At 31.1% G+C, this 13,186-nt stretch overlaps 1 protein-coding gene across 1 annotated transcript in view; it reads left to right on the top strand.

Annotated features, from left to right (window-relative positions):
• The window catches only part of LOC133191282 (MAM and LDL-receptor class A domain-containing protein 1-like), a 127,725-nt gene extending 116,454 nt beyond the window's left edge, over positions 1-11,271 (top strand). Inside the window, exons 37-38 of the mRNA XM_061327034.1 lie at positions 8,980-9,064; positions 11,066-11,271. Of these exons, the coding sequence (XP_061183018.1) occupies positions 8,980-9,064; positions 11,066-11,073 (93 nt within the window). The 3' untranslated portion in view covers positions 11,074-11,271. The remainder of the gene's footprint in view (positions 1-8,979; positions 9,065-11,065) is intronic.
• Positions 11,272-13,186: the final 1,915 nt, after the last annotated feature.

Genomic DNA, 13,186 nt, shown 5'->3' with positions numbered 1-13,186 from the left:
AATTCATGTGCTGTTTTTCCTCAATATTTCTCTCAAAACAATTTCAGTAGTGTTTGAACCACTCTTGCCTGAAAGGGGTACCTCGCCCCCTCGCTCCACATGCTTGTTAAAGAAACAAACTTTTTTTGTTATTGTATTTTGGTGTTCATGTGATGTTTGTTTTTTTTTTTTTCGTACACCAAATTAGTTTAGTTTTAAGATAATTACGAAAAACTTAAATTGAAAATTGAATCTTGCAATGCAATACACACAAAGAATTTATATAATTATGTTTATTACAACTAGACGCTTTTCACTTTAACTTCATGAACAACAATCAGAATTTTTTTTTGTGATTCCTCTGTTTTCCAAGTCGCGCAAAAACTATTTCTCTTTTCACTTGTAATATTTTCCCTGACCAACATCTGTGTATCTGAGTGCTAGGCTGCACGATGTAGTGATAACGTGTTTATCGAGTTTTTATGAATTTTATTACTTTTTTGTGATGTATATTTCAATAAATGGAATACAAGCTATAAATCACTCAGAATGATCACATCTTTGAACCGGTGCAGTGGTCTTATTTCTAGGTACATATGTACATGTACGGATAAGTTTACAGCGTTCTACGAGTTTTCTTGACATGCATTACTTGTGTTTGAATGCCTATGGACATCTATAGCAAAGACGCTGTTTTTTGTTCCATTCTTACGGTGGACAACTGCAAATTCTTTGTTAAAGTTTTACTGTGCATTACGTTTATTTTGCATTTATCGGCGTGCTCTGAAAAATAAACGCACAACTATGTTTTTTTCTTCCAAACATGTATTTATATAATTCAAATTATATACACTGTTTCATAAATAACATTCTGACTGTTAAGGTGTATATCTGTTATTCTTTTGAAACGTTTTGATCAATTCTTGTGTTCCAAGTACATGTACTTTACGATCTCAGATGTGCACGAGTCGATAGCCAAAACAAAAATTAACTTAAGTGTAACGAGGGCATTGGGATATATATCGTTACCATAAGACAAGGTATCTAAAGAAAATATGGCTATTGAATACGGCTACATGTAGTTGGTATAAGTTCATTGATGAAAAGGTTGCGTTTTTAAGAATTCATGTCAGCTTTAGTTCAGTCGGGCAATTTATTTTTTATGTTGCTTGTAATTTCGGGAACTATCTTAATCTAGTGAACTACTTTTTTTCTTTTCTTTCATAGTTACCAGACATGGATCCCATTATTTTGATATGCAGTTTTACTTTTTGACAGATTTATACGTAATATGGCCGACTTGGGTTTTATTGATCAATTTTTTTCGCGCTCTATTCAAATGCTGTTTATAGCCATTTTGAAAAGTGATAAAATTCATTAAAATTTTACAAAATAATAAATATGAGCTAAAATTGCATTCTCTGATAGGTAATTGGAATTCATCACTTTGGTTTCTGGTGATTTAATTTTATCATATTTTATTGTATAAGTATTATACAAATGTTCTAACAACTTACGAGGTTTTCAAGATAAATAGTTACAACTATCGATGTCTATTGAAAAAAAAACTGATACATAAACAGGTTTGTTTTATACATAAATTCATTACTTGTTATATATATAATTTAGAAGAGTTCAAGTGTTGGGCATTTTTTGGTTGGGTGAACATTAACTAATCTTCTGTACGGAGCGCATTATGCATTAAAAACTGATGTTGTCAATGAGAACCTGGCTAGTATATGTTCTTTTTGAAACACACCCAATTACGTTCGTTTCTCATAAATATTATAAAGATAAATGAATGTGCAACTTATCTTGCCAAAATACCACTTAGAGTATGTAGATTTAAAGTCAGTTGATCTCGCTGTACTTACTGAAATGACGTCATTTCTTAGTTTGATACGGAGTTTCTCTGTACTTGGATCAAGCTATTAACTTAGTTTGTAAAAATAAAAATAAATACGATACAATCTTAATTTTACCAAAATAAAGACATATTCTAAGTTATATTATTCCACATTTTATTGTCAAACTAAATTGATAAATTGTAGACTTTATATGTAGCCGTAGGGAGCACATTTGTACAGTAACCTGCTAGAATGAGGGGTCAAGCCCCTCGAAAATATCAAAAGTTCAACGATATCGGCTTCACTATAAATTCTGAATTTTTAAACCACGTGTAGCTATTATTCCTACTATTCTGAAAAGTGCTGAAAGCTGGTTGTGCATTGTTTATTTATTCCGTAATGTAACATTATTCCAGTGCGCATTACATCTATGCATGGGGTTTATAGAAAGACGCATAAATTTTACACAATTCCCGAAGATGAGGAAGTTGCTCCCAGCACTTTTCATGTTAAGAAATTTGTCTCAAACAAAACAGAATAAATTTTATAGCAGAAAGATACCCGTATATCGTTGAACTTTTATGATCTTTGTAGTAGTACATATATGTTCTAATTTTAAACCTGTCACGTGACAAACAGCTGATGTAAGCGATGTCGTTTTGGCTGAACTCAGCAGAGACCCGATATATACAAGTGCAAACACCACAATTCACATTCATCAAAACTAACGCTGTTAAAAAAAATAAAATTGTATTCATTTTTTCTAAATATATTAAGGCGTACACACATGTATATTTCATGGGCGTCCTTAACCTAGCTGCGTTCTTATGTTGATGCGATATATCCCGGTGAGCTTGAGATAAAAGATACCACAGAGTCTGACACATCTGTTACATATTTGGATATTTTACTTGAAAAAGACTTAATGGTAATCTAACAACCAAGCTTTATGATAAACGTGATGACTTTAACTTTTCAATCGTCAACTTCCCTTACTTACGCAGCAATATACCTTCATCACCTGCATACGGGGTTTATATCTCTCAGTTGATTCGATACGCAAGAGCATGCTTTACGTATGTACAATTTCTAAATGAGGTAAATTATTGACAAACCAGTTGATGAAACAAGAATTTCAGCAGTCTCGTTTAAAGTCATCTTTTGGTAAGTTCTATGGTCGATACAATGACCTTGTCAGCAAATACAATTTATCATCGATTCAAATACTGACTGACGTTCTTCATACTAATTGTTAGGCCAATATTTCTTCATTGTCACCATAATCAAAACTAAGTCTAAAATGTATTACTTAATTTATAATGTTTGAATTATAATCTAATTTGATAGATAACTGCAAAAGATACACACACCAATTCACGGTGCTCAACGGTGATTATTATCATTAAAAAATTAGAGGACAGTTGGGGTAACGACATGATGTTTTAACAGTAATTAACATATCTCAGACTGACCAATTACCCCGCAATTTTAATCTGGAGAGCCATAATGACCTCCCAGTCAGCCTAAATAAATATATGAAAACGCTAAATCAAACGTTTAGGTAGGAATTTCTATTTTAAAAATGAATTTTAGAACATTGCCTACAATTTTACATATATTATAATTTTTTTTCGACTAATCGATTACAGATTTTCTAACCGATTGCCATCGTTCCGACCGAGTAATCGGTTAACCGGTTAGAAATTGCCATCCCTAATATATATATATATATATATGTATGTATGTATTGCGTGATTAAATAAGTAGAAAAAATGTTGTTTTTAAAAGTATACTTACATGTTATCAATTTTATAAATCGTTAGTCTCAATCTAAAGTTTCACAAATACGATCGATTTGTTTTGATTATTTTTTACGGTTTATCTAATTAATGGTTTGATTGCAAAGGGGTATACACGTTATGAAAATTAAATAAATTACATCATATTAATAACATGACTTACAAGATGCTTCCAAGACAACAAAAGCTTGGAATTTTTTTCTTTAGAAGAAATGATTTGAAATTCATAAAATGAATTGAATATCTATCTGTAACAAGGATGTTAAGGTGTGTAATGAAAAACCAATCGAGTAACCGGGTACTTGATAAGAAAAGTAAGATCGTAACCGCTTACTAAAAAAAATCGTCCGATTTGACAATAGTAATAAAAAAAATTGCATAGTTTTTTAACACCTTTCCAGAGATTTAGTAAAGCAAAACTGAGGACATTTTTCTATTTCTTGTCATAATTGATGAACTAATAAAACTAGTAACAGTTTAAGGTCTATGGGGAAAAGAGCATAAGAATCAAGTCCACCAAGCTCTGTCTTCGCAGAATACAGAAATAAAGCTTTTATTTGTACCCCTTTATCCAAAAGTTCATTTCTTTTAAGAGACAAAACAATGATTTATCTTAGATTTGACAATTTTAGGAAGGTGCGGTGCCTCTTTAAATCCCCCTGACAATTATTAAGTTTTCCTTGACTGCTTGATGCATAAACGATCTTGACCAAATCAAAATACCGACATTATTACCCCTACAAAAAAGTATTATAATAAACTCTAATATAATTTACTATAGTCAACTATAGTATCAAAGATTTTACTATAGTAAAAGTTTTTACTACAGCAAATCAAAGTATTTTTACTGTGAATATTTTATTTGTTTAAATTCCTACAAGCAATTTTCTTGTATTAAAAGACAATATTACTTGTATATTTACATAGTATTAAAAAGATTACTTTAATGATATTTAATTTAAGAAATATTAGGGTGCAAAACCTTCAAACAGTGGAAACAGAACGGCGGTAGATGTGCATTAAAATTGGAGAGGACTACATGTATATTAAAAAATAATAAACACCGAAATCTAATTTTATTTCTTTTATGGAAGTTATTCAATTACTTCGAGCGAACTTTTTGATCACCCCTCGTATCTCAAATATTTTTGTTTTCTCATTTGCAGTTCAGATTGAAATTGCAAGTTTATGAGTTTATGATCATGATGTAAAATGTAATAGTTAAAATTACGGTCATTTTAGAACAACAAAGAAACGTAATTGAATCATAGGATATTAATTTTATGCTGTTCCAAAATTAAAATGAACTCATATACTTTAATTATTTATTCATATAAATATTTTAATAATTAATATATTAATTGGTTATTTAAAAATTTTCCATTCAATAAGTAATTCAATTGTTGCCCATGATACATGTAGAATGTAATTCAATTAATGCTATCAATAATTGAACTGCTGCTGAGTGCATCAAATGAATTTGTGTATAATGAAATCAATATCATATTCATTGAGAAGATATGTATGTTTGATTTGCTCTAAACTTCCACTCAATTCATAATTCTTTCAAATATTCAGGTCTCACTTATATTAGTCATACTAGATTGCTTATTTTTTGTATTATATCCATACATATAATATCTGATAAGTAATTATTTTGCACATTTATTGTTAAATAAGAAATCAAAATTAAATTTTAATTATGCAGGATTCATGGTCTGTTGGCCTTTGAAGCGTGTTAGTGAAGATGTATGAAGTTACCAAATTGATTTTGTGAATTAAACAGACAAAAGTGTAAATTATACAGATTAAACTGTAAAATGAACACTTTAATGTGTAAAATTTACAGATAAAAAGTAAATTATAAAGATTAATATGTAAAATTTACAGATTAAAGTTTAAAATTTACAGATTAAAGTGTAAATTTTATTTTATTTTATGCACGATTCATGATCTGTTGGCTTTAAAGTGTGTTAGATAAGATGTATGAAGTTACCAAATTGATTATGTGAATTAAACAGATAAAAGTGTAAATTATACAGATTAAAGTGTAAAATGTACGCTTTAATGTGTAAAATTTACAGATTAAAAAGTAAATTTTACAGATTAATATGTAAAATTTACAGATTTATGTGTAAAATTTACAGATTAAAGTGTAAATTTTACGGTTTAAAGTGTAAATTTTATTTTATTTTGATTCAGATTAAAGTGTAAATTCTATTTTATGCACGATTCGTGGTCTGTTGGCGTCAAAGCGTGTTAGTTAAGATGTACACGTATGAAGTTACCAAATTGATTATGTGAATTTAACAGATAAAAGTGTAAATTATACAGATTAAAGTGTGAAATTTACAGATTAATATGTAAAATTTACAGATTAAAGTGTAAAATTTACAGAATAAAGTGTAAAATTTACAGATTAAAATGTAAAATTTACAGATTAAAGTATAGAAAATGAAAAATAAAAAAGTGGCCACGTGACACTAATACGTTTCCGTATAAAAAGTTTATATGAAAATCAACTGTTTTTTTTTTTAAATGAGTGCTTTCGATTCAAGAACTATAAAGTTTAGATTTTATTTTGACAATTCTTGAATTATGTAGTTCAAGTCATTGAGTCTCAACCAAAAATTTTAATTCATAGAAAATTGTAAAATTAGTCACTCAAAAAATCGTAAGACTCGATGTCTCAACACCTCTCTTGACGTATAGATACCTGTTTGTTCAGGAATCAGGTATCCTTTAGTGATTTGATAAAATTTTTGCCCCCTAAAAGCCCAGTATTTTTTTACTTATGGATCGATCCTTTTTTCAAAGAGTGTAGGAGAAAATTTTAAAATTTATGTTGTAGATACCGGTAGGTTCCACGTCCATGTACCATTTTGTGAGTTTTTGAATCGAGTACTTCTTCAAAGGTAAAAAGCCAAAACCAAAAAAAAAAAAATCATTACAAGAAACACTGCTTTTGCAAGCCGAAGCATAATTATGTCCCCTTGTCGGTGTTACATTGAATTTGAAAGCAGAGAGCAAATATGCTCTGTTTTGCAAATTTTAAATTTTTTTTAAGAAAAAAATTACCCATTTTTAGTTTCGTGGCAACGGCAACTATTTTTGGTTATATTTAAACCCCATTAACTTGGAGAGACAATTGCACATCAATATTATGTACATGAAGTTTGAAATACAATTGGAGAAAAAAAATCCATTTCAAATAATATTCCATGTACATGGATACAGTTGTGCAACCGATTACATTGTACCATTTTTTAGACGCCAGTTAGACCAGATGAAAAAAATAAGATTTTAAAGCTCCAAAAGAATTGATTGGCCAGTTAATAAGAAAAGAAGAACTTCAAAATTTTCAATTTTCATACTTCATATTTTCAAGCTAACGGCGCATCATTTGGAAAAAGGGACACTTGTAACAAAGTGTTGCCTCCCCCCATACATACGTATAGCCATGATATAGTATTGGGGGGATTGGCTTTGGGGGAAATCGCATTCTATAACAATTACACAGAGTAGGATTTCCCCCGGACTCTGATGTGGGATTTCCGTATATTGAATTTTTTACATTATCTATAATAATCTTTAAGTGAATTCGGAGTCCACTTATTATTTCAGAATATATAAAAATGTTAAGTACATTTGTAAAAATATGAAATGTACCTGTTTATGGAACAGAGTGCCTACCCTGTGGTTCCTTTATTTGTTTACAACACTGACACCCTATCAGTTATATACTGTAATAAAATAATATCATTCACTCTCAACTCTTGCACACTCAATATTTTCATTATTTATTAATTTCAGATAATACAGATAAATCAGATTTTAAAATAAATTTTGTTAATAAGAAGTAAATACGTTATTTACATATTAGCAGCTGGTAGCCAGGTCAAATTTAAATTTATATAGTACATCTGAAAATCATGTCTTCTCAGTCTGAAATCAATCTGAATGTCGTCTTTGTCTCATGTCCAGAATTTGGAGGTAAAAGTTTTGACCAATAGAATTCAAGAAATTTGAATTCTACTCAAGTAGCTTATTACAGGTGTAGGAAAAGTACAAGGGTGGATCTAAAGGTTTAGCTGATTGTTTATTTTATTTCAATTAGTTTGTTTTGTTTAATAATTTTATTTGATAAATCATTTTATGGATAATACTAATATTTGATTTATAAGTTATTCATCTTGGTCAATATTGATTGACACACAGATTAATACATGTATTTAGGAGTTTAAAATCAGTTGGGACATATTCATAGATGTATAATTATACCCCCGCTCCGAAGGAGAGGGGGTATACTGTTTAACCCTTGTCTGTCTGTCTGTCTGTCCGTCTGTCTGTGTGTGTGTCTGTCTGTCCGTAACAAAATTTTCATAGTTTTCTCAGCAACTACTCATCGCAGATGCTTGAAATTTTAGCACACACTTTGTTGAGGCATGCCATATGGTGGGATTAATTTTTGTACGAATCCGATGTCAACTTCCTGTTTATCTGTGCGTCTGTTCTTACCATACATAACAAGTTTTGGTCGCAGTTTTCTCAGCAAGTACTGATTGCAGATGCTTGAAATTTTAGCACATTCTTTGTATAGGCATGTCATATGGTGGGATTAATTTTTGTACGAATCCGATGTCAACTTCCTGTTTATCCGTGCATCTGTCCGTTCCATACATAACAAATTTTGGTCGCAGTTTTCTCAGCAAGTACTGATTACAGATGCTTGAAATTTTAGCATACTCTTTGTTTAGGCATGCCATATGGTGGAAATCATTTTTGTACGAATCCGATGTCAACTTCCTGTTTATCCGTGCGTCTGTCCATAACTGAACTTGTGTACATTCACATCATTTGAATAATTAAAATAGCATAAAACTATCACTATTACATTATTGCACATTTACAGGACATTCACAATCATATTCCAAAATATGAGTGGGCTTATGCGAAAAAATTAAGAGCAGTTCAGGGAACTAGATGTTTTTGTAGTAAAATGTTGTTTTTATTTATATAGTACATCTGAAAATCATGTCTTCTCAGTCTGAAATCAAGCTGAATGTCGTCTTTGTCTCATGTCCAGAATTTGGAGGTAAAAGTTTTGACCAATAGAATTCAAGAAATTTGAATTCTACTCAGGTAGCTCAAAATATAGGAGTAATTTTAGGAAGAAAATAGTGTGACAGACGGACGGACCAGGATAAAAACAATGTACCCGAACATTCTTTAGACAGTGTGAATTTAAGTTTTTATTTATGTGTCCCTTCGAAGCAGATCCCATAGCGTTAATGGTTTTTTCAAAACAAAAGATTTATTATTCAAGATTTCTAATATTTGTATATATTTTGCAGGTCAATTTTGAGGGTATTCGGGGAAGTGGTTACAGAAGTGATATAGCAATCGACGCTGTCAGTTTGTCTGAATCTTCTTGTACAGGTAAAAGATTTCATATGCAGATAATATTAAAGTAAAAATTCACAGTTTACAGTGTATATATTTTATCTACAGGATGGTCATTTTTAAATCACCTGAGTCACTCATGATCAGGTGAACATTGTCCGTCGTCGTGCGTCTTCCATCGATCGTAAACTTTGGAACAATTTACGCTCATTTTTGGACCAATTTCAACCGTTTTTTGTATGAAGCAGCTATGGATAAAGGGGAACAAATAATGTGAATTTCATTGTTTCTGTTCCTCTGAAGCCTGAGGGGTGTGGCCAAACCATCAAAATTGATTCAATCTTCAAAAATCTTCTTAACTGCTGAATTTCAAGCAGTCAAAGTGTTGGCATGATTATAATAAACGATTGACCCTTTACCCAGATTGTAAAATTAATGGCCCCTAGGTTCGGTGTTCAAGTTTCAAAGTGGGACTACGTCAATCATATTTTCATTAAAATTTCTTCTTTTTATGGACAAGCTTTTACCAAAGTGTGAAATTCATGGAACCTAAATCTATGTCTAAGACGTAAGGATGGGGTTTTGTTAGTCAATATTGAAAATACATTACATCTTTGAAAAATCCTCTTCTATACTCATTGGTATTTAATATTGTTGGTATGGCTCCCTAGCCCATAGCATAATTCAGGCGTCAAAATGTATGGGACTAAGTTGGTCACATATTGAAAATATATTACAAATTTGAAAAATCTTTACAAATTTGAAAAAATCTTGTTTACTCTGGGACATATAGCAGGCAAATTGTTTGTTTGTTTGGTCCCTTCAAGAAATTTTCGTCCATACTGACACGCCACCACTTGCCAGTAGAGAGCTGCAAATTTAGACCTGTATTCAACACTTAAATTGTAGGGCCTTTGAGCAGCGAGGAATCTTTTCCTTGCCATAACTTACTGCGACATGGGACCTCGGTTTATACGGTCTCATCAGAAGGACCCGTCACCACGTCCCACAATGGGACAACTGTTTGCATAATTACAATGAGTACTTAATCGTTTAGCAAAATTTTAAAAAATGACTCCTGGTTGCAGCATTCAGGATAGGGAATGTCATACATCTCTTAATGATTCAATCTTTGAAAATCTTCTTTTATGCAGAAATAGGTGGAAAACTGAATATATGTTTACATTGCATAATTAAGTGTAACTCTTTTCCAAGATTGTAAATTTCGTGTCCCATGGGTCCAGAGTTCAGGCACTAAGAAATACACAGTTGATCATATATTAAAAAATACATTATATACTAAGTATTATTATTCATTTTTCTCTATCCATGGACAACTAAAAGAAAAAATATATATGCATGATTTAAAAATCACAGCCTTCAGTCGAAGTTTTTAAATTAATGGCCCAAGGCCAGGGTTCAGGTTCAAGTGTGAGTCTGTATTGGTCCTTTGGTCATATATGTATTACATTAAATCTTTGAAAATCTTACTCATTACTCGTGACATTGAGCAGACAAATTGTTTGCATGATAATAATGAGTAATTAGCTCTGTACACTTAGCTCTATAAAATTCATGCCCCGGGTGCAGACCTTAGGTTCCAGGATAGAGCCAAGTTGATCACATATGAAAAATTATATAGTGTACCTTATCTTCTTTACTCCTAAATTTCTGGGAGACAGGCTGTATTAATTTGATAATGAATTTAAAGCCCTGAACAAACATTTTTAATTTTTTGCCACATGAGACTAAAGTTCAAGGTAGAGTTAAAGTGCTTAAAGTAGCTAGCCTGAGAAACTCATGATACCCAAGTGACTGTCAAGGGACACGGGTTTCTTGTTTTATTAATATTTTGATACATAATTTTGAAAATATTTTCAAGAAACCTTTCAAATAATTACGCGAACAGGACTTAAATGTCATTTCAAACCATTATCATTTGTATTTATTTGAATATATCAATAATGTATTTGATAGAAAAGTTGTATCTATATCAGTAATGTATTTGATAGCAATTTTTTTTTCTATTTATTGTAGGAAATTAGCCAGCTTGATATTGGACTTTTCATCAAATGAATTAAATGTTTACCCTTCAAGACTTTCTTGATCTTTTGTTATCATGAGTGCAATGCAGAAAGTTTCTTTAGCAATCACTGCAAGAATTTAATGAGAAGATCTATAAATATATTAGTGTCTGTTTTGTTCAATCAAATGTTTGCTTTAATAAAATGCATGTTTTCAGATTGTTTTTCTTTGTATATACATATATGATGTATCATGTGCAAGAGCAGAAACAGTGTCCAGAACCAGTTCTTGGCTATGGCACCAAGATGTAATGTCACAACTGCTATAAAATCTTTAATAATCGAATGTTGTCAACAAAATTTTACATACTAATTTTCCTATCTATTTTGATTTTTGCCTTTAAATTTCATACAATTATAAAAAATACTTTTTTAAAATATTAAGATAAGCAAAACGTTAGGTATTGTGTATAGCCACATGGCAAGAATGTTACCAACGTCGTTACGACGTTACTTTCGGCACTTATTTTCAGTCCATCCGCATATCTTTTTAAACCTCTCACTTGCTTCTTTTTAATCATCTTTACTGCCATTTTGCTCTAAAATGTCTTGTTTGAGTTGATGTTTTAAAATTATTTGAACTTTTTCCAAATGCTATTTCTAAATCCATTCCTTTTGCATAGATGTTAGTTGTGGATGAACTGAAAATGAGTCCCGAATAGAAATGTCCCTTCCTCATTTTGTTTGAAAAAGTCAAATTTATATTCCTACATATATAACATGACCAAAATCAGTATCAGATATCTTTCGTAAAAGCGAGGGGACATTAAATCTCATTCGTCTAACTGTCAGTCCGTCCGTCTGTTTGTCAGTGTGTCTGTCACAGAAACTTTAACCTTGGTCATAACTTCTGAATGAAAAGAGATAGGGCTTTCATATTTCAAATGTACCTGTGACAAGACCTTTCCAAATATACATGTACTATGATTCTTGCCCCGTGACCTTGATTATGAAGTTTGACCTACTTTTCAAAAATTTTAATATTACTTTAAATTGGTCATAAAATTTGAATGAGAAAAGATAGGACTTTCAAAATACATATTTACATTACCTGTGACAAGCCCTTTTCAAATATGTTGTGGTGTTTGACCCCGTGACCTTGAGGTTTGACTACTTTTCAAAATTTTATCTTTGCTTATAACTTTTGATTGAGAATAGAAAGGGCTTTCATATTTGACATGTGCATTACCAGTGAGAAGGTGTTTTCGAGCATGCTTTGATGTTTGACCCCTTGATCTTCATGTTTGACCAAATTTTCAAAAATTGTAACAGGTGATTCCTTTTGAATGACATGATAAGGTGTTCATATTTGACAAGTGCATTACCCGTGTCAAAATTAATGTTTTCAAATGTGCTATGATATTTGACCCCGTGACCTTGAACTTCAAGTCGGATCTAATTTTCAAACATGTCATCAGTGTGTTGCTAACTTTTGAAGGAGCGAAAATAGGGCATTAATTTTTGACACGTGCATTACCTGTGACAAGCATTTCCAAATGTACTATGATTTTTAATCCCATGACCTTGACCTGAAGTTTGACCTAATTTTCAAAAATTTTAACATTGCTTATAACTTTTCATTGAGAGAAGATATGGCATTTATATTTGACATATGCATTACCTGTTTCAAGACCTTTCCCATTGTATACTCTGGGTTTTTGATATTTTTTCACATGTACATTACTTGTGTGTTGTTACAAGAACTTTCGGATTTTATTATAATACTTGACCTCATGACCTTGATCTTGAAGTTTGATGTAGTTTTGAGAAGCTATAATCTTTGCTGTAACTGTTATTAATTCAATAATTTATGTCTTTTTTGTATAACGCACAGACAAGACAGGACACACAAAGAAGACAGTTACAATATGCCATAAATAATGGCATCCCATCCACTAAGACACCGAAAGCGGGGGATCAGAATTCTTTAAATTTGCTTGTTAGAACTAAATGTTAAGGAAATTTAAGTATGCTTCTGGATTACATTTAACTTGCATATGTATAAAATTTGCATGGGTTAAATCATGTGAATGAAGAATATATAAGCCATATTTCATTTTAACAAACAGGAAGA

The sequence above is a fragment of the Saccostrea echinata genome, unplaced genomic scaffold (assembly GCF_033153115.1).
Source record: "Saccostrea echinata isolate AGI-Se365-2 ecotype Australia unplaced genomic scaffold, CSIRO_AGI_Sech_v1 ptg000023l, whole genome shotgun sequence".
Classification (NCBI taxonomy): domain Eukaryota; kingdom Metazoa; phylum Mollusca; class Bivalvia; order Ostreida; family Ostreidae; genus Saccostrea; species Saccostrea echinata.
The sequence above is the reverse complement of the archived record's forward strand: the minus strand, read 5'-3'. Positions and strand labels throughout refer to the sequence as shown.